The 21498-nt window shown below is 39.8% G+C and overlaps 1 protein-coding gene and 1 long non-coding RNA gene across 2 annotated transcripts; one reads left to right on the forward strand and one right to left on the reverse strand.

Moving 5' to 3' along the window:
* Positions 1-479: 479 nt before the first annotated feature.
* LOC111843679 (uncharacterized) lies at positions 480-9616 on the reverse strand. The gene is made up of 5 exons (XR_002838228.2): positions 9449-9616; positions 8495-8582; positions 3819-3868; positions 3472-3570; positions 480-2707 (listed from the first exon to the last, which is right to left on the reverse strand). It is a non-coding gene; the product is annotated as an uncharacterized lncRNA (long non-coding RNA).
* Positions 9617-12972: 3356 nt separating this feature from the next.
* LOC111843652 (uncharacterized) lies at positions 12973-20828 on the forward strand. The gene is made up of 5 exons (XM_023811385.2): positions 12973-13176; positions 18280-18603; positions 19791-19952; positions 20118-20158; positions 20265-20828. Exons 1-5 carry the CDS (start codon positions 13101-13103, stop codon positions 20628-20630), a joined length of 969 nt encoding a protein of 322 aa, XP_023667153.2. The 5' UTR covers positions 12973-13100; the 3' UTR covers positions 20631-20828.
* The last annotated feature ends 670 nt before the right edge of the window (positions 20829-21498 follow it).

Genomic DNA, 21498 nt, shown 5'->3' on the forward strand with positions numbered 1-21498 from the left:
GTATCTGTAAAACATTTTGAACAAAACCATGTTTTCCATACCCTGCCTCTGACACATCAAGGCAACTATATGTAGTTATTTTTAAAATGGGACAATCTGACCTCTGTACATGAGGCATGTATCAACCATATGTTAAAAAACCCTTTCCCCAAAAGCACAGGATTGGTTTTAAAACAATGTAACAATTTACCAAATTTTCTTTACAAAATCTCCACAATTTCCACAAAATCTCTTTGAATTTGTGTAAATTATGCACAATTTCCATTTCTGCTTAAAACCAAGAGCCTCAGCTGTCTTTTGTAAAGTCTACTGCATAACATTCTATCAAAGGAGCAAACTGAACTCCAAATTCAAGCCACTTTTCAAAAGCATAACTTGAAGCTTTACAATTATTAGTATTTGAACATTAACTACTGAATAACAACTTGCTTATTTAACTTGCACCTGGGAACAAGTACAACAGAAAACTTGGGGCAAATTATTTCAGACAAACACATTTGGGGCATGATACATCCTAGACAAATAGACATTAGCTTTAGCTGGGAATGTAAATGGGGATAGCATAATTAGCTTTACCTTGTTTAGGTCATATTATGCTTGGTGAGAAAAGAGAGAATCACTAAGATTTTTCATTTTATTGAGAAACGAAACTTTATATACAAAAAAAACCCCCAAATATTTCACACATTTTTTGGGTGGCAGCGCTTTATGCAGGAGAAACACAGGAGAGGTTTGCAGTTGAACTCAGAACCGTCCTGATCTTTCACGGCCTCTTGAACTCCGCCTCTCATGACCCCGCCCCCCTCGGCCTCTGTCCCGAGAACGGGAGCAGCGATCATGGGAACGGGAGCGAGAACGGTGCTTGTGGGTAGGACCATACCAAACCAGTTCAAATTAATCCAATTTATATGAACTCATTTTAAAAAGTCTGTATTTTGATGAAGGAACATAAGAACATAAGAACATAAGAAATTTACAAACGAGAGGAGGCCATTCGGCCCATCAAGCTCGTTTGGGGAGAACTTAGCTAATAGCTCAGAGTTGTTAAAATCTTATCTAGCTCTGATTTAAATGAACCCATGGTTTTAGCTTCCACTACAATAGCAGGAAGACTATTCCATACTCTGACTACACGCTGTGTAAAGAAGTGCTTCCTCAAATTTGTTTTAAAATGTTCTCCCGCTAATTTCCACTTATGGCCACGAGTTCTAGTATTTAGACTAATATTGAAATAGTCATTTGGTGAAACAGCATCCAGACCCGTTAGAATCTTATAGACCTGAATCATATCCCCCCTTAGTCTCCTTTGCTCAAGGCTGAACAGATTCAGTTCCGCTAACCTCTCCTCGTAAGACATTCCTCTAAGACCAGGAATCATTCTCGTAGCTCTTCGTTGCACCTTTTCTAAGGCAGCAATGTCCTTCTTGAGGTATGGTGACCAAACCTGCACACAGTATTCTAGGTGGGGTCTTACCAAGGAATTATATAAGTGTAACATCACCTCCCTTGACTTAAACTCCACACATCTAGAGATATAACCCAACATTCTGTTCGCCTTTTTTATTGCTTCCCCACATTGGCGAGAGTGGGACATGGAAGCATCAACATACATACCGAGATCTTTCTCGTAATCAGCTACCTTTATTTCAGTGGAACCCATAAAATATCTGTACTGTATATTTCTGCTCCCTGCATGGATTACCTTACATTTATCTGTGTTAAATTTCATCTGCCAAGTATCAGCCCATTCGCTAATTAAATCCAGATCCCGTTGAAGCCTCTCTGCTGCTAGATTAGTATCTGCTACCCCGCCCACCTTAGTGTCGTCTGCAAATTTAACCAGTTTACTGTATGTATTCGTGTCAATATCATTAATGTAAATTAGGAACAATAGTGGTCCTAAAATTGAACCCTGCGGTACCCCACTATAAACGGAGGCCCACTGTGACATAGTGCCTCTAATAACTACTCGCTGCTTCCTATCAGTTAGCCAGTTTTTGATCCAAGCTGCCACAGTTCCTAAAATTGAAGCTTTACAAAATAAGATGGAAATCAGTAATATTTTTTTTTACCCAAAACTCAATCAATGCATATTATGTTTAAACATTTTAAGTGGATCCTGAACAATGGGAGGTTATGACAGACATACACAAAAGAATCTAATATGGAAGTGAAGTGTGGGAGAATCAGATTGCAGAAAGAACACGACGTATCCCTAACCCTCTACATGCAGCCATGCTGTCAAGCTGTGGCTGTCCATATAGGTGACAGCAAGCTTGGGGGGGGGGGGGGGCAGCAAGAGGGCGGCCACCTTGTGGTACCCAGGGAGCTGGGGGTTACAGGCCTTGGTCACGGGCCCATGGAAATGTGGCCATCCTGCTGAACCAGGGTTCAAAATGGTGACCTTCTGATAACAGCCACAGAGGCTTAGCCCACTGAGCCACGCACTGCCCCCCTTAGCTATTATGCCAAACAGAATTAGCATTCACAAGAATTACTTACCACTGTGACTGTTACAGGAGACAGGAATGTTTTTGTAAAGAACTGAAAAGCGTGTAGTAATAACAGAATAAAATGTTACATTACGGCACTCAGTTTGCCGACAGTTGTCTACCTTTTACGACGGCGACCATAAAGCTCCCTACGGAGCTCTCGGGAGATGGGCTTCAGATGCATGAAGTTGCAGAAACCGTCTCATGTGCATTCACTGAAATGGAAAAAGAGCCATGATCCAAGACATCGGTATCTGGACAACATAGTTTATATGTTATCAGAGAGATGCATAACACATGTAGTCAGCCATTTATGTCTCTAAAAACAATTTCTCTATTTAAAAAAAAGACATCTAATTGCTCTATGAATTACAAGTTAATGACCCCATCCAAAACAAGCTTCAAATATCGGATTGTTACTTAGGTCATATTTTTCCCATGTGTAATTTTATTTATTCAATCTATTCTATGGAAAGCAGAAATGTATTCTATACCAAACTTAAAAACAGTGTTTCCCAACCTGGTCCTCAGGGACCCCCTTACAGGGAGTAAGTTGGGATGGAGCAAAAACATGGACTGGAAAATACTGCTTTATAATTTGCCACCTATCACTCTTCCAACAGGAGGTTTAAAAAAAAAAAAAACTATTCCATTACCTCCAGTCCGCCTATGTGACCATCTTATCTGAAGGAATTAAAAAAGGAAAAAGGTAGAGTGGGGAATAGGAGACCAACCCCATCTCATACTGGCGACAGCAGGCTTCCCTGAAGTCTGTGACGGGGGAGAGCTCAGCATGGATAGGTTGCCCGTTAAACCAGCGGTTGTTCAGATATATGACTGCTTTCTCTGCATGCTCTTCACAACGGAACTGCATATCACATAACATTTTTGGATACTTGTTTTTGACGTCCTACTTCAAACTTTTCATGGAGCACTTTTATCCACATGCACTAAATTATAAGGCCTTTCTAACACTTACCTTCACATATACGTTGCCAACTAAATGATCCCCCAGGTTATCGTGCACATTCATCTCCTCCACTTCACCATACTTCTCCACCATCTTTGTAAAGACTTCCTAAGGATAAGGATAGGATTTCATTGTGCAAGCCATTCCCACAGCCAGCAAGCAACTGTCAAAGACATGACATCCACACCCTCATGAAAGGTTTGACATTGAGCAATGGGTTTCAGGGGTATCATTTTAATAATTCAGCAGCTTGCATATTCAGTTACGCATTTATTGACTGAGGATCACACAGCAGATCTGATGGACTGGCATCTTACACCTCTACAGATAAAAACTGCATTCCAAGCAGGGCTTACCTCAAAGAATTCATTGTAATGTTCCTGCATCTCCACATCGGTGACTGCACCTAGAGCAGAAGTGCAACAATCAAAGCATTAAGCGCCTCCAAGTAAAAACAATAAGGCACCGTAGCAGGATTTGTACAATTTCATTTTGGTAAAATCCAAGAAAGACTAGATCCTCACAATAAAGAGCTATATAAATAAACACTGCAAGAACCTTTTGCTGAGCCGAATCTGGGTTTTGTAAAAAGTGGACTTGTACAAAGACTTAATATGGCATAGCTGTATGACAGTACATGTTTTTCTATGCTAAAGGATGCACATTTAAAATATATATTTTGATGATATGCAATTTGAAGAGGTTGACTAATATTGCGTGTGTGTGTGTGTGTGTAAAATTGTTAGTATACTCTATATTTGCACCAACATGCTTATCTTTATTCAAATCTTCAGAAGAATCTTGTATAAGCCTCATTATAATATGCAAGTGCAAACTTTCCCACTTCATTCTCTCCTCTTCAACTGTCATTTTATGCCAAGGAATTATGTGGAGTTATGATACATTTTGATACAATAAGTATGAACCGCTGGTATAGTGCAGTAACGAGTAACAATACATACACTGTATTTATTTACACCAATACACTTAGTCTGCACTAGCTATATAAAAGACAGGAGCCCTCATCCACAAACAAGTTTCCAAAGAATTCCCAATCATAAACAAGAACTGTCATTTTTTATACTAAAAATATAATAGTATACTGTCATTTACACAATAATTCATGTGCAAATTTTAGATCACCTGTATCCCTGCTGCTCCCTCATTCCACACAGACAAAACAGTAGTTAAGGTGGCACTACATTAACAACAAACTCCCCCTAAGCCCGAGATCAAATGCTTCTAAACAAGTCTACTTATTACTTGAACCTGCTAGAGGTCCACTATTGGTTTTTGGGACAGTTACTAATTCAAAGATATGAAGAAGCAGCTTAACTGCAGGTCTTCAGGAAAGGCCTTGAGGAGCCCTGTTGGCGAAGTATGGGTTGTACACCGCACATTAACGACAACAATAATAAGCAGACACACTCAAAGATAAGTCAATGCCGCAGGATCCTGCAAGCGAGTAGAAACTTACAGCTTAAGCTGTCAGCGGACTGGGCAGTGTTTTGAGGGTTACAGTAAAAATTCTAGAGGGCAATGGCCTGAAATACAAAATATTATTTTTTTTGTGATAAAAATATATGCAATTTGAAGAGAGGTTAAGATCACTTTACCAGGTTTTTTTTTTTTTTGCTCAGGGAGGTCAGGTAGGTGAATTCTGCTGGAAGAAAGGAGTTAACAGAAAACCACACGTCTGCTGCATGGCAACATTGGGGAGCTGTTACCATGATGGACTCAAAAGTGCTAATTTTACATCAGTCCAGCCCAGAATGGGAAAATGCTATGAAAAACCAACAGCATCTCCATCACGTCACTTCAGATATGGAAGTTGCTCCAATTTCATGCCATACTGTAGCCTTCATGACACTTTGCTAATAAAACTTCTGAAGAGTCTAACAGCTCCCTAACTGCTACACTGCATTCGTTCTGAGCACCTCATTTCCAAAGCAGAAAATTACATTGCAGAATTTAATAAGAATCTTTAAAAAACAAGTTACTGTCCAGTAAGAGAACCAGAAGCATTGCTCATTGGATACGCAGTAGGCACTTATCCGTGCAGTGGTGAGCAGCAATGCGGCAGCTCTGCCAGGCAGGCCGCACCATTCAGGTACCATTCACACGACTCGTTAGGTTAAAATGTTTGGTAGGTGTTGGACGGTTGTGAGCAACATTCCAAAAAATGAACGGGGACGACTTCACTCTCATTACTTTTGTGTGTATTATTATACAGCTGTTTATAAGGGCAATTCTGTTTAACACTGAGCTATTTAAAAATAAACTGAACTGAAATGAATTACTTATGTGGTGACTGGAATTTATGCATGACTGTATCGGCAGCTCTTACAGATTTGGGGTTCAAGGAAGGATTAGAGATTAAAAGAACCAGGCCTCCACAGGGACCACTACTTAAGATAAATCTATGCAGAATGACAGTTCTCTGCATCTCGCGGGATCTGGAAACAGAGATGAGATTTAACATGGTGGCACCCAATCAGCAGGACAAGCAAGTGCTTAATCTAAACATTTAACAGATTTAAGCTACAGACCCCTTTTTAACCCTATCAGAAATAGAATCTCTTAGATAATTCAAGATAATGAAGGTAAACCTATTTTATCTGATACTATCAATTGTCTATCATCTCCAGACCAGCTTAAAAAAGTTCTGCATCAAATGCCAAATAAATCATCTGGCCCGGATGGGTTTTCACCTGAGTTCTATAAACATTTTTGGGAAATTCTTTCACCATTATTTAATAGAGTAGTAACTGAGATCAAGAATACTTCATTAATACCCAGATAAAGAAATACCTGCTGTATTCATGCAATTCAAAAACCCAAAGATCCCACTAACCCCTCCAGTTATTGCCCTCATTCACTAATCGACTTCAAATCATCACAAAAGCTCTGGCCATTATAATCGCAAACAGTAACCCCATTGCTAATGCTTCCAGATCAGCAGTAACTCAGATACTATCATATACCAAGTTGTAGCATCCTATTATCTCCATCTCCATGCTTTCTTGGCGAGAACAGTCTCATCTCCCCAGGAAATATAAACATTTTAAATTTATTTCTAACTATTGCCAAGAAATCTGTCCTATTCAACTGGAAATCTAAAAACTTAAGCACCCAGCAATGGAAAAATTCTGTTTTGGAATAAATTTTACTTGGAAAAACAAACCACATCATACACAAAAAATACACTTTTTTTTATAGAAATCTGGAATTCCTTCATAGTAGTACTCCAATCACAATAGAATTCTTTAACCATGCACAAAACTCACATTTTTACACAAAACGGAATTCATTCACATAGACACCATATTGGCTGGATAATACAACAGAGAATGTGTTCCCCCTTCCCCTAATGTATGCGTGTACGTATTTTTTCCACTTTAAATTGTTTATTATATTTGGTCCCATGTTAAGCATGTAATGTGTTATAAATTACTTTTTGTTTAATATCCTTAGATTTAAAAAGACTGTAAGACAGATATCCATTTGTCAACACAGGCGCTGTGACAATTTGCCTTGTGTTGCCATGTAATCATTTGCTAATTTAGATGATACGTGACAATCTTTATTTTAATATACAGTATGTCTAAGACCCACCTTAATAAACATTTTCAGTTATTCAAAATTAGTGGTAAGGATTAATGTCAAGTGATGTTAAAGCTAGTGCTTGTTAGGTAAAGTGCTGCAGGCGAACGGGGAAAAAGGCAAGCCAAGCCAGGAAGTCAACGAAACGGGGTTTTATTCCGAAGACAGGACCGGGGGAAGCACATCTACAAACATCAATGACAAATCTGGGGGAAATTAACAGAGACGAGGACTAAATACACTGGACAAGCTGAGGGTAACGAGCAACAGGTGAGAACAATCAGGCAGAAACAGGAGGTAATGAGGTGGGCGTGGCACACACGAGGATCGGACGGAGCTGGACGTGACAGTGCTCACTGCAGATGTATGAACCAAATATATGAAGAGGAGAAAAAACTACTGCTACCATAGCAACATAGCTGTGGAGCCTTCAGGCTTGCCTCCAGTATTATTTAGGCATAGTGCAAAAACTGAATCCCACACAGCAAGGCCAAGTCTCCCAATTAATGAGCCACACTCAGCTCAAAGTTAATGTTGCAGGGCAAAACAAAGTGGAGATAATGAGCTAGAACTTGTAATGACACAATCGGTTTTAACCAGCTGAAAATAATACTCTCTGCCACAAAAGAACACTATGCCTACAAAAAATACAAGTTACAATCCACTCTAAAAAGGATTTTTAATGATGAACAACATGTTCTCTTTGAAAGAAAGAGAAAGCCCCTAAGAACTAGTGCAATATTACACATCATAAGTGAGGAGACATTACCACAAATAACCTAAAATTTTGCAACTAATACACCAAAATTGCATTACAGTATTATGCAATAACATACAGCAAATGTAAAATAGCCACAGATATGTGACAAATATCTGACTTGTCTCATACTACATTTGTTAATAACACTGCTTAATTTTTTTCAATCAAATGTAAAGTAAATCTGAATAACCGGTATACTGCATAGTGCTCAACTAGAAAGGTAAGGAGTCTGCACTGACAGCGCATTGCTGCACCCACCACATGACGAACCACCTCAGGGATGAGAACCTGAGTGCAGCCGTGCAGTGGGTGATACCTCAGCACCACACTACTCCAAATGGACCAGTGTGAGATTTTCCCGGTAGCTGGAGTGCCACCAACACCCAAATTTGCCTGCAGGTTGGAGGACCTCCTTGCATGGCTGGATGTAGATTTCAAATCCCTATGCATCAGCTGCTTCATTAATACCCTCTCAGGTATAGCTCTTCTGTGAAGGTTCATCAGCACGTATATAACAGTTCCTCAGTCGTATTCTATAACAGACAAGTCCATCAGTAGCATAATTGCACCTGCACATGGCTGAGTTCCAATCAATGCGCATAGGTGCAAGCAACTTAGTAGGCTAAGGTGCACACTGATATTTCAAGGGGGGTTGTGCATGACCCTTACCTGGCTAAATGTCGGCTTATTATGCAACCTGGAACAGCGGTCCCCATGGCGACAAGCCCCAATTTTAAAATAGAAAGAACAATTAACTCTGTTGGAAGATAAAAGCATTAAAGTTATTGACAAGCTACAAGAAAATGATGAAGACAGTGGTATTTAATTGAAACTGACGTAAAAGGCCAGACTTCAAATTAAATGACTAGCTAATAGTATGGCTTTGACTCATCTAAAGCCGATGGATGGATTTCCTAAAAAGTACAAGTTTTGTTTTTCTTTAGAAATACACAAAGGGATTTAAAAAAAAATGAATAACTAGGTCTAAGAATTATAAGCCCTTAACTTCTTAAAAGGCGTATTCCGCCAGGTCCTGATTTTACCCATACACTTAGAGCATAAAACAATTTTAAATAAAACAATACGACATTGTGGCTATGCCACATGACAGTATACCACCTTATACTCTAAATATGACAACATACATTTTAAATTGGGGAAGTTGTGGTGTCGATTGAGATATATATATATATACACACACACACACATACATACATACATACATACACTAATGCAAGCACTGAAAACTTTTATTTCGTCTCATTATAAGGCATCACATGGTCGCTTTTGAATTATTACTGTCTCGGTGCCCTTTAAGACATAGCGAGGCATTCAACCGCACCAGATTCAACACATGCGTGACTCGGTGCTTAAAGGTGACTTGCATAGCAAAGAAAAGATTTATTGCTTGTTAACACTTTAAATTACAGTTCTTTTAATTTAATGCGTCCATTACCAAAATGTGTTATGGTCAGAGAGTCTAAGAAAGGTGACCGGAGCGCGGTGCCCCTATAAGTTTGCCCGCGGCTGGAGTTAGCGTCGAGCTAAGGAGCAGCGAGCCGCGCTACCCAGAGTACCGGCGCGGCGCCGCATGGTCCGCGCTGCTATATTTAACCAACTCACCGCTCCGAAGCACACGTACTGCATTTTATCTCACTTGTCTTTCTCTGCGCCGAAAATGGACGCCAAGTATTCCGTCATCTTCAACTTAGCCTACTAGTGCAGCAAACTAGGGCGCTGCGTCATTTGGATACGCTTCCCTTACGAGTGGTTTCCAGTGCGTCTTGTAGTGTGGTGTAAATGACATACAAATGTGCTTTGGGGGCTTTTATATCGTACTTTTCTGGATACATAATTAAAGTTCTAATGCGAGTGCAAGGATTAGAATTTCGACTAGATTTAACCTTGCTATCGTGATAGGGTAGGCACCGACCCGTTTGTAAATTTACAATGCATAAAAGCGCCACATAAATTTGTGTACTGCATCAAGGATTTTTGACTTTGACAGGAACCTCTATTTATACAAAATAATAATATTTTTTTAAAAAATCACTAAATTATAAATGCTCTGGTCAAGACTATCCCAAGACTTTACACAAAATATTTTCAGTTCCTCGTGAATGCAGATTCTCCGCTAGATTTGGATTATTGGTATGATTTTTTTATGTTTTTTTTAAAGCCCTACTTTTGTCCTATCCACTAACTGAAGTGAAACTGAGCTTATTTATTGTGTTATACCTATATGTACCTGCTCGGCATCTCAACAATCATTTAATTAAAATGCAGTCGTTTTATAAAACTCTCTGACAATGCAAATATATTTAGGAATTTGAATTATATTAAGTGAGTTCTGAATCCGCACGTCACCGCTTATATAATATGGATTTTAAGACAATTCAACACAAGGGAGCGCTGTATACGCAAACAATTTATAGAAACTAACGCGGCTGCTGGTTCACGAAAACAAATCTGATTAATAACTTGTTACTTAATGTAGATTATCATTTTCTAAAGGTTTAAAAGATCATGTAAATTGTTATTTTTTTAATTAAAAGAAGCAGATTTGATTACTTACTGCAAATATTTGCTTGGGCTTCTGTGATGTTTTAAGTCTTGGTTCAGTGGTCCATTGATTTGCATTTGTCTTTGATCCTTCCTATGGGCTTCATGTCAGTGATTTGATTTTTATCTTCTACTGACATTTCCCAGCTTTTGTTTCCCCTAGCTCCACCAATCTGTACTTGAGTCCATCACCACACCTTTTTCCAGAACTTTTCTCCCATTCAGTCAGTCAGATTTGGGGACCATTGGGCAGTCCGGTTTGTGGTGCAGTGTGTCTGTGTCTCGTTCAGTCTTATGAGAAACCAGTTTCAGCAAACATTGTATCCGATTTTGACAATTATGTGGTATCTAAGTTATAAATCCATCAAATGTGCAAAAAGGTAGTAGAAACTGGATGGAAATAATCTGCGGAAGACTTATAAACCATATTTAAATATTTATTTATTTCTAATATCACAATGTACTGTTTTTCAGGATATTTTATTTGTGTACTGTCTACATTTTAAATCTGTTTGCACTATTTACTTTCTTTGCACCTTGTCTGTTTGGTGCTATATGTATGTTTGTGCACTTTATACTTGCAGTTATACGCACTAGAATTTCCCTATTTGGATCAATAAAGTCAATCTGCAATCGACAGATATGTCAGATCACAACATTTATCATACCAAAAAAGTTGAACAACCTTTTTGCAATGTTTGAGGCTCACAATTTTACCAGATGTGCAAATCTCCCAGTAAAGCAGGGGAATTCACACTAAAGTTGTCTGAACAAGATGCGGGAAAGACTTGCAGCAAGGACTGACCACTTGTGCAACAAATACAGAGTATATCACATGACCCAAGCCTCAGGCTGTAAGCATTTCTTACCCCTGGACTAAGCTACATGTCCTCAGAATGCTGACTTCCATAATCAAAAAGTTTTTTTTCTCCCAAGCCACCCACATCATAAATAGCAGACAAACATTTTTTTAAGCTGAGATGGGGGAGTTGTTTAAGCACTACTCTCAAGCTTAAATTACCAATTTTCAGTTTATTGTAGTGAGCAGAGTCAGTTAGACCTTCATTTACAATGAAAATTTCTGTAGTTGAGTCCATCAGAACAATAAAATGCAATGCTGCGTTTTTGAGATTTTCTGTCAATTAGGCAAGTAAATTTAGCTGACTTGTTCACAGAATACAACACCAATAAAATATAATGCAGAGGTAGCCAGAATATCAGAGTCAAAAGCAGCAGAAGTTGCATAAAATACATGATACAGATTACTCGTGCTCATGTTCCATCATAAAATTAGACTTAGAGTCTGTTGCACTAGTGCAGCGGTCACTAACAGGCGGACCGCGGTCCGGGTCCGGACCCAGAAGCTGTCCCATACGGACCCGGACCGACAGCCAAAACATTTACATATTATTTAAAACCTGACGGGGCGTTTTTATTTTAACTGGCACAGCGTTTGTAGTCTTTTCGGTAATGGTTTATCAGTAGAACCGCCGTTTCCCACGCCAATGAACGTCAAACGCCTTTGACCGCCAAGCAAGATGTATAGTTCGGCGTATGCAACCCTTTGTCTGCGCTAATGTGCCTTTCGTGTTAATAGCAGCAGCGAAGCTAACACCCACAAACAAAAAGCGTAATGTTCCTAACAGAGTGGCTGCGCTCTCCTGAAATCGTAAAGCTGAAAAGTTTTCAAATACAATATGTGTTATATAACACGTTGGATAAATAGACGTAGTTTATTGTTGATTTCATGTTCGTTGAAGTTTCTGCATTTTAACTTATGTATAAAGTAATGTTATCTGTTATATAAATAAACTCATGTGAAACAAAAAATGTACGTTTTCACGGTTGCCAAATCTCAAGCATCTGGCATGACGCTCACGCTTTCAGACTCATGCTGGAAATCTTACGGCAAATCTATATTATTCCATTATAAAACCTAAAATTGGCTACGTCAAAAGTGTATTTACACGGTTAAATACAAAAGCAAACTATTTACAAGGTTTCTTTACAATGTAAAGAACTGTTACATGTGTGCAGACATCTCTAATTGAAAATCTCACTCCAGCCAGCTGGCCGAAGTTCTATGTCACGTGACAATAAATAATGTCAAAACGTTTTTGAATTGTACTTAATTAATTTGATTTGACAGTCAGGTACTGATTACATAGAATGTTGATGCAACTAATAGGCTACTTAAATATATATCACACTATTAAATGGTTAGACATTATGATCTTCCAGACCTTTGCTTCAAGAATTTTTCTCTAACTGGACCTCTTTAAATTTTAGTTGAATACCCCCGCACTAGTGGATGAGGTACAGCAAACAGTTTTCCCATAATTGGCTCTGCATGTGACTTTTGAGAACAACTAAAAACTAGGTTTTTCAAAAGGCTTTGGTTCTAACCACAGTCTGTCAAATATGTTTCTTGTTTCAATGTATGGTGCACAGAATTTATGTGGGGGAGGGACTGTGCAAAAGTTCTATGAAAATGGAGAAAACACATTACCCCAAAAAGGAGGAGTCTTTACAGAGGATGTGAATCTACAAGAATAACATTTACACATTCTGAGCCCAGAGGATGTGGGGCCTGCCATATATAAGGGAGAAGGCGCTTCCCCAGTACTGCCACTCTGTCAGAAACACGCAGTCTTAAACGCAGACATAAGGAACGTGGATGTCAGAGCACATGAGCTAGCTTATTACAGAGAGGATGGGACTCTGGGCTTGCAGGATCAGCCTGGCTTTGTCCATTGTGGTTCTCCATTACCACTTCAGTGATGCCTTGGGTGAGTCAAACAATGAAGAATAGATGAAGACAGGCCATTTTGGAAGTATTCATCGGTGTAAATTGGTTAGAGGTCAAAAGAATACAGAAAGGGGTGATTGTGATGTCTTTATGCCATTTGTTGTTCACATATTTTGTGCATTTATTTAATTTATACAAAGCATGGATTGCTATTGTAAACAGTTACGTGTTTTCATTTAATAGTGAGACACAGATCATACATACCTGTGATTGTAAATCAGGGATTCCAGTATATTTCAAGCTAGTTATTTTATGTGACATCTAAAAATACTTAAATTTTAAGGTGAATCATAAAACTGATAAACAATAGCTGAGGGTAAGACATATTCAGAAATTGCACGCATAAGCTACTTGAAGTCTGTCTTTGTTTGCCTTTGCAAAAACCTCAAAAGGAAGCAGTTTGAGTGTTCTTCTGGAGAGCGGAAATGTGGGCCCAGGTTCTTACAGCACTGAGAAGAAAAAGTCTCTTAAATCAGAAAACAACAGTGATGCAGTATGTTGCATTGAATAAGGGGTGACAGGCAGCGGTGGATTCAGGCTGTTTGAAGGGCAGGGGCAAAAAATCAAAAAGGGCACCTTTTGCGTGATGTTTGCCCCTCTGTCCCCCCCTACTAGTAGAATGATACCCTCTTTATGGTGAAGTAGTCTTCAGTCCTGTTTAAGATTATTCAACCAATGTTTTGAGGCAATCTAGATATCAAATTTCCTTACACATAGTGACACCTAGGGTATGTTATTTCATTTACTTTTCTCACATGTACAGGAAGCTGCGTCTCATAGTGGGCCACCATATCACACTTTCTTCACAATTTCTTCAGAGATATTTTTCTCTCCGCTCCACGGGCACTTCGTCATTTTTTCTCTCTTGGAAGGGCATGCTAGAGGGCACTTCATGGGCTTTTTCCACCAGAAAGGCAAACATTGGGCACCTCAAGTTAAGGCACATTATATGGCACTAAATCACATTTTCACTTGAGGGACATCCATTTCAGCACTTCTTGAAGTTTTCTCACCATTTAGGAATACCGTAAACTGCATCCAGTTTTATCTACTGGAAAGGGCACCCTTTGGGACATTTGATGATGTAGAGGGCACTTTATAAGGGCACCCTATTCCACTGGAAGGGGCCATTTAGGCCATTGTAAAAGCACGGTATAGGGCACTGCATCACATTTTATCTACTACAAAGGCACTAATTAAGACCATCAGATTTTCTTTCTCTATAGGGCACTTATTTGTGGTTAAGTATTTAATTTGTTGTTTGCAGTTTGTTAATTTCTGTTGACAGAAAATACATTTGTGTTTCAAAAGAGCTGATACAAGTAAATGTGTTGCATACATGTATAAACCACGTATTTCCTCTGCTATGAGGAATCAGCTATCAGTCGTTTTGCTATTATATTTTTATGCAGCACTAATTTGAAAGTATTTGGGCAAAATTAATTTTATTTTGTATTATAACATTTATTGGTCACATATACAAATGGATACAGAATTGGGAGTTTTTTTGGATAATTTTATTCAAATTCTATTTTGGAGGTTTAGATAACTATAAGTGGAGGTAGACAAGTGCATTAAACTGCCATTATTTCTTATCAAATTGGTATCTTGTGCAAATGTATGTTTGTTCCATCATAACTGTAATTTCACTTCTCTGAGTTCCAATTTCCACGTTGTAAGTTCTGTACTAGATTCACAGATAGGTGTTTTGAATCTCCATTATTATTTCCATGCAGTTGTATGGGTTTATGGCCTTTACTTAAACCACGTTTTAAAATTAGAAATACAGTAATAAATGTAAAAATAAATAAATTGCCCACATTTTGCAGTTAATTTAGATTAATTTACTTTAGGCTTTACTTAATTCAAGTGACCTGTAAGCAAAGTTTACTTTCATTTACTTTACCTGCAAGTACGAGTATAAATACAGTTTCAACTTTTAATGTAAGACTGATTTCCTTAATTGGTGCCTAAATTAATTTATATTAGCTAAAATAAACAGATACAGTATTTCTTATGCTGATGGAAATCTGCACTGTTGTGCTCCTAAAACGTGTAGAGGAAGAATACGTGTAGAGGGCCACAGAATGTGTTAAAAATGATAGTATTCTTACAGTACCAGTGAAAGTATTCTTACAGTACCAGTGAAAAGTCATTTGTTTTTCAATAAGATAATGACCCTCAGCACACATGAAGGTTATGTAAGTACTGTATTGTCTTGTGAAAAAGGAAAGAGATGGAGTACTGTGATGGATGGCTTCCACCTGGCTCTCACAATCCCCTGACATACACTATAGAGAGCTGGTTTGGGATGAGTTGGATTGAGGAGTAAGAGCAAGGTAGCCACCTTGTGCACAGAACTACTGAACACCTTTAGGACTGATGGAAAAGCATTGCAGGTGGCTACATCTTGAAAGAATGCTGAGAGTCTGCAATGCTGTCTGTACTGAAGAGGCTAAAATTTTGAAGAGCTTAAAATTTGGGAAAGCTCTGAGATACTGAACACTTTTCTTGGTCTTTGTATTGTTTGATGTGTATTACTGCATTACCACAAGGCATTTTGCTATAAGGTGAAAAGCATAGCTATAATAGAGACAAATGCTTTAAAGGCAGATGTGTCCAGACTTCTGACTCGTATTACATATTTACATAGGTAAGTCAACTCTATTGAAGACCCAGCACGAGTGACCTTAATCTGTTGGCCACGTCAGCCTGAGAAGAGCTGTAGGTGCTTCCTGCCCTATTCCTTGGATTCCCCCTAAGTCTGCTCACCCACGCTATTAACAAGTGCAGAAACTGCTGCAGGACAACAATTTGACTAAAGATGAGACTTTTCTACTAAATGAATCTGAAATTCATTATATAGCTCTTGGTCTGATACTGCATGCACTTGTTACTGAGCATTCACTGGAAGCTGAGCTTAGCTGCACATGTCTATTTGGCTTTTGGAGAACTGTATGTTTGTAATGTAGTATTTCCCTTACTTGTACATTGTACTGGACAAAAGCACATGATAAATAAATAACTGTACAGGGTACGCTGAGTGGATGGGCAAAGCAGACACTGTGCCCATAGACTGGCAGGCCTGCCTGGGTGGGGTTAGAGCTAGGTGGTATGACTGAATGGATGGAAAGGAGAAGCAATGTGCCCACATACTGGCAGGCCTCCTTGGGTGGGGTTAGGGCTGGGTATGATTGAGTAGATGGAAAGAGAAGGGACTGTGCCCACAGACTGACAGGCCTGCTTGGGTGGGTTTAGAGCTGGGTGTGTTTCAGCCATCCATGTATGTTTCAGGTGAATGCTCTGGGGTTCAGGCACATCCACGTGTCGTTGTGGGGTTTCCACCAGGTTCTCTTGTTTTCCCCCAACAACCTAAAAACATGTTAAGGTTAATTATAGTTGCCAAATTCCTCACAGCAATGAATGGTGTGTGTGCCCTGCAATGGATTGGCACCCCGTCCTGGGTTATTCCCATACAATTTTTATCAATCCACCAGGTCCTAAATCTGGACCCAAGGTGATAATCATGGATTAATATTGTGGTCAGCCCCTCTCCCCCCTCACTCACATAACATGCCACGCACACATGTAGGATCTCGGGGTGGGAATGTGCCGCGCACGCTGCGGTGAGGGGGCCATCCACATGGCCTTACTCGCTGTGCTGCACGGCCCTCTGCCTCCCCATGTTTTAATTGCACTTTAGTCATCACATATCAGTATACACACAGGGCCTTGGGGGGTGGGGGCACTACTCAGAGGTTGGTGGGTGGGGCCGCTGAGGTGGTCTCACTCACCTCTTCACTGCTGCCCGCCCCTCAATTTTACTTACACCATATACATTGAGGGTCTTGGCGGGGGGGGGGGGGTGATGGGGAGGAGAGCTGTTTGCAAGCAGCGCTCCTCCTCGCTTCCCCCGTCAATTTTAAAATCCATCTTAAGTTTCTCAACAGTCATACTCATCCCTTACACCACATACACTCACAATCACCAACACATGCATCCAACACTTCACCTCTCACACAGGTGCGTGGGGGAGGAGAGTGGGCGGGTCTTCCTACACCCCTGCTCCCTGCCCGCGATGGTGGTCGGTCACCCTCGCGGGGTCGGCTGCCTGTTGCCTCTGGTTCTCTGGGGCTCGTGCCCTTTTGGCTGCGGGGGCTGCGCCTGGGACCTCCCTCCTCCTCCTGCTGGGGTGGGGACCCGGCTGTCGTGGGGACGTGGGGCCTTGGCTCTTCCGTGCTCTTGGGGGGCTGCGGACACCTTGGGTCTCCTGGGCCTGTCTCCGCCGGCCTCTGGTTCTTGTGAGGTGTGGTTGCAGCCCCCCACCCTCGCTATCAAGTGCATTCCATGGAGAAATTCACACGCACCCAACACACGCATACGTGTTCAAACACCTCCCCCAAACAGATGAACACACATGCTCCCTTCCAAGCACATGCTACAATTTTGTATGTCTGTATATCTGTTTTATTTTCTTTATTTCTGGTTGTGTCTTTGTATTTATGCTTTTTTGTTTGTATCTCTTTAATCTCTCTCCCTACCCCTTTTCTTCACTCATTTTCCTAATCTATCACTCCCTTCCAGGCAGCACGGCAACTGGAATATTTTACATGTATTAAATAAGATACAATAAATATACGTATAAAAAGAAATTGACCAACATGAAGGGCCTATACAGAGTTTATAGAGCCCCTCATGGTAAAGCAAATATGTCTGACACAGCAGTGCATTCAGACCATTATTCTGCTTGCGAAAGCTGCCGGACAGAACACATTTAAAAAAAAAAATTAATTAAATATTGTGGTCAGTCAGTCTGTATATACAGTAGAGTCTCGCTTTTTTTGCGGTGGTTCGTCGGATAATACAGAATGTCAGATAAGCAAAGGTCAGATAAGCGAGACTCTACTGTATACTTGTTTCAATTAATTTGCACAAGGGTGTACATGTAAGTGATACTTGCATCAGCTCAGAAAACCAATGTATACAATTAGAGAGAAATCAACCTAAATGGGAGGGAAAATTGAAATGGTGGTGTGACTCATGCATAGCGCTTTACTGATGGTGCCGTTTGTCTGTCACACAGGTGATGAATGCAGTCCAGGCATCCGAGTGTCACGCAACATGGTGTTGAGGGCAATCACAAGGGAAAGTCTGAGAATTGACTGCAATATCAGGGCCTGCAGGCAAAATATCAGTGTCATATGGTGCAAACTTGACTTGTCAAATATGTGCATAACCATAAATGAGCCAGATCGTATCCAGTGGAATGCCTCTTACAGCAATGCAAAGGAATGGGTGTCATACCTCCATGTTACCAGCACACTGGTAAATGATTCTGGCAATTACAGATGTAAAACCGCAGGCGATTTTGACTCTATAAGCCATTCTATTAATGTAATTGTCACAGGTAAGTAGTTTATATGCCTTCTATAATGAAATTACAGCATGCTAAGATGATGATGATTCTTCTTCTTTTCATTATTGTTGTTGTTGTTATTATTATTATTATTATTATTAATAATATTTAATCAATATTTTCCATCCATGTTCCTTTTATGTTTATCTCATTGGATGAATGTCATCAACATTTTTCTCTGAACTTTGTTAAATGCGTATTATTAGTTAATAGCTAAATCAACAGGTTAAAAGGCTAAATAATCCCCCTGAATTTGTATATTCAGTTTACAGCAGGCCAGGGCAAAAGCTGGCCCACACTGAAATAAAAAAGATTATATTCTTAGCTTAAGTCTATGAAGATTAACATAGTTTTGCCCATAATTTCCTACCTAACTTTTTTTTTTTTTTAACAATAAAGATAGGTTAAACATGAAAAATTGACTGGTTTACTTGATTCTTGTCTTTTTTTAAAAAAAAAAAAAAAAAAGGTAAAAAAAATCTAATTTTGTAGCTTTCATGGGTCATGAAAATATTTATTAAGAAAGGACTATTGCTGACACAGTCAAGCTCGGAATTGACCCCCCTCTGCAGAAATGAATGAGCTAGGCCAGGGGTGGGCAGTCTTATCCGCAAAGGGCCGGTGTGTATGCAGGTTTTTGGGATAACCTTTAGGTCAGCTGTTGAAACCCAGGTGTGAGGACTCTTCAGCCAATCAGTCCTCTAATTAGTGACCTAATTAGGGAGTTGAAGCGAAAACGTGCATATACCCCAGCCTATTGTGGATAAGATTTCCCACCCCAGGCCTAGGCCCATGGCTGGACTGCGATTAAAAATCAGTCTTGCTAATGCTAAATGTGCCCCATGATACATTTTGCTGACCAGGGGGGGGGGTACCCATCAGCCCACCAGGAAAATGCCTAGTATGACATATTAGTTCAGCCCTATCTTGAACAGGTTAAAAGGCAAATCAGCAAGACTAAATTCTATAATGACTGTTCTGAAATTCAGAATATACAGAATAGATGCTATGGCAAAAATGACTATATAAAATTATATAATCACACTAAAATTAAGGTTGTTTGTGATTTTATTAGTGCATAAAACCTCAGTAAATATGAACACATCACAGAAAAATTTAAGAATGATCATAAATGCAAGTTTTATTTCATTATACATTTTTTTTTTTTTATCTTCCAGATGCTCCTGTAGAGGTTTCAACAACAAGACCACAAAACAAAAATTCAGCAATGATACTCAGAAACAAAGACTGGCTCCTCTATGTTTACATCTCTGCCGGCATACTGATCTTCACCTTCGTGGTCATGGGAATTTCATGTTTCATTGTGCAAAGATGTCAGGGTCAGAATCTTGTTTTTTTTTCCTTCTTGACCTTAATGACTGTAGATGATGAGCTAATCATCCTTATGGTTAGAGAATCGGATAATGGCTGCTCAAAGGTTGTTATGCAGTACTTGAGTAAAAGCAGATGCTTTGGCAAGTAATGTCTGTCTGTTTTTTTCCCAGGATCAAAGCAGTCAGCAGCAGTCCTAATATCCCAGTATCAGGTAAAACCACAACCAATTCGCATTCTTCAATATTACTAAATAAAGCATGAATATTTAAATGTCAGTGACCAGCATGGAGTCTGATTCATTTTAAATCTGGTTTCAGCATGAGACGTCAGGGGAATCCTGTAAAGTTGCGCCCCAGCCTGAAGTCCCTCCCCGAATGAACAGTGTGCGCACACATATCACCCCCACCTCAGAGGGCCCTGTTTATGACATCCCGACTAACAGGAGAATGTCCCAGAAAAAGAACACTAAGGCCTCAGTCCGACTCCCACCTGCCAGGACCTGCACGCCCGACGAGGCCTCAGTTGGACTATGTAACAATGAGAGTGTCGGAAAAGCAACAGACTTGACGCATGTTGTTTATGCCACTCTCAATCACCAGCCTGCCCAACAGGACCCTGACCCTGTGCGGACCTCCCTCTCTCTTTTTGAGACATGTGAATATGCCCCCATTCGTGTCCACTAAACCCTGGATAGGTCTGGATGTGTGGGAGTGTTCTTCTTGCTCCTGATTGGTCAGCATTACTGGGCTGCTTCCAAGGAATCCAAAGTCTGCTATAACTGAAGGTGTTCATCTGATGAAAAAATGTTAATGTTAATATTAAAGTATTTACCGTAGGAAAAAAAACTGAGGAAAAATGACGGTAAATCAATATATTTTCAATATACTTCTTGTCAATTTTCACTTCTCTGAAATACTGTACTGTGCTCCAAGAAAAATAGGTAGTAAAATAGGCAGCTAAAATGAGTTAATCTAATCCAGATTTCAGCTCCAGTTATGGGGGCAAAAGGGCTGTAATTACTACTGGAGGCAGGTCTGAAGTGGGCCCATGGCTCAAGTCATGAAAGATGAGATAAACCTCTGAAAATGATGTTCCCCTTATTACTATCAACGTGAGATGATTTTCATTCAAGGAACGTGCAGCAATACATGCTGAACTGAGCTGGCGAATTCGGAAGTAAGATTTGGGCTTGGGGAATGGTGAAAATACACAGGAAGTGGAAGAAAAAATAGGGGCTTTGTTTGGGTATTGTGCCGGGGTTTATCAAAACAAGTTCAGGTGTCAAGGTCTGAGTGCGAATGCTGGAGCAGAGAGAGAGAAAACAGAAACAGAACTCAGTTAGTAAGGCAGAGGTGAGGTAAAGAAAGGCAAAGGTAAAGTAAATAACTAAGCGTGTTACCAGACTATGTTCTGCCATGGTACGTCCTTTTTCATTTTTATAGAATGTAAATAGTGATTTGGATGTGTGGCAGTGGAGGCTTCTTCTGCTTTTCCAGACCTTACCAATTCATTTTCAGTTGATGTTCCTTATGGCAAATGTCAGATATACAC

The sequence above is a fragment of the Paramormyrops kingsleyae genome, chromosome 16 (genome assembly GCF_048594095.1).
Source record: "Paramormyrops kingsleyae isolate MSU_618 chromosome 16, PKINGS_0.4, whole genome shotgun sequence".
Lineage (NCBI taxonomy): Eukaryota > Metazoa > Chordata > Actinopteri > Osteoglossiformes > Mormyridae > Paramormyrops > Paramormyrops kingsleyae.

Coding starts and splice junctions, on each gene's coding strand:
- LOC111843652 (XM_023811385.2), top strand. CDS start 13,101: ATGGGACTCTGGGCTTGCAGGATCAGCCTGGCTTTGTCCATTGTGGTT. Junction 13,177..18,279: donor CCACTTCAGTGATGCCTTGG/GTGAGTCAAACA, acceptor TCTGTCACACAG/GTGATGAATGCAGTCCAGGC. Junction 18,604..19,790: donor TATTAATGTAATTGTCACAG/GTAAGTAGTTTA, acceptor TTTATCTTCCAG/ATGCTCCTGTAGAGGTTTCA.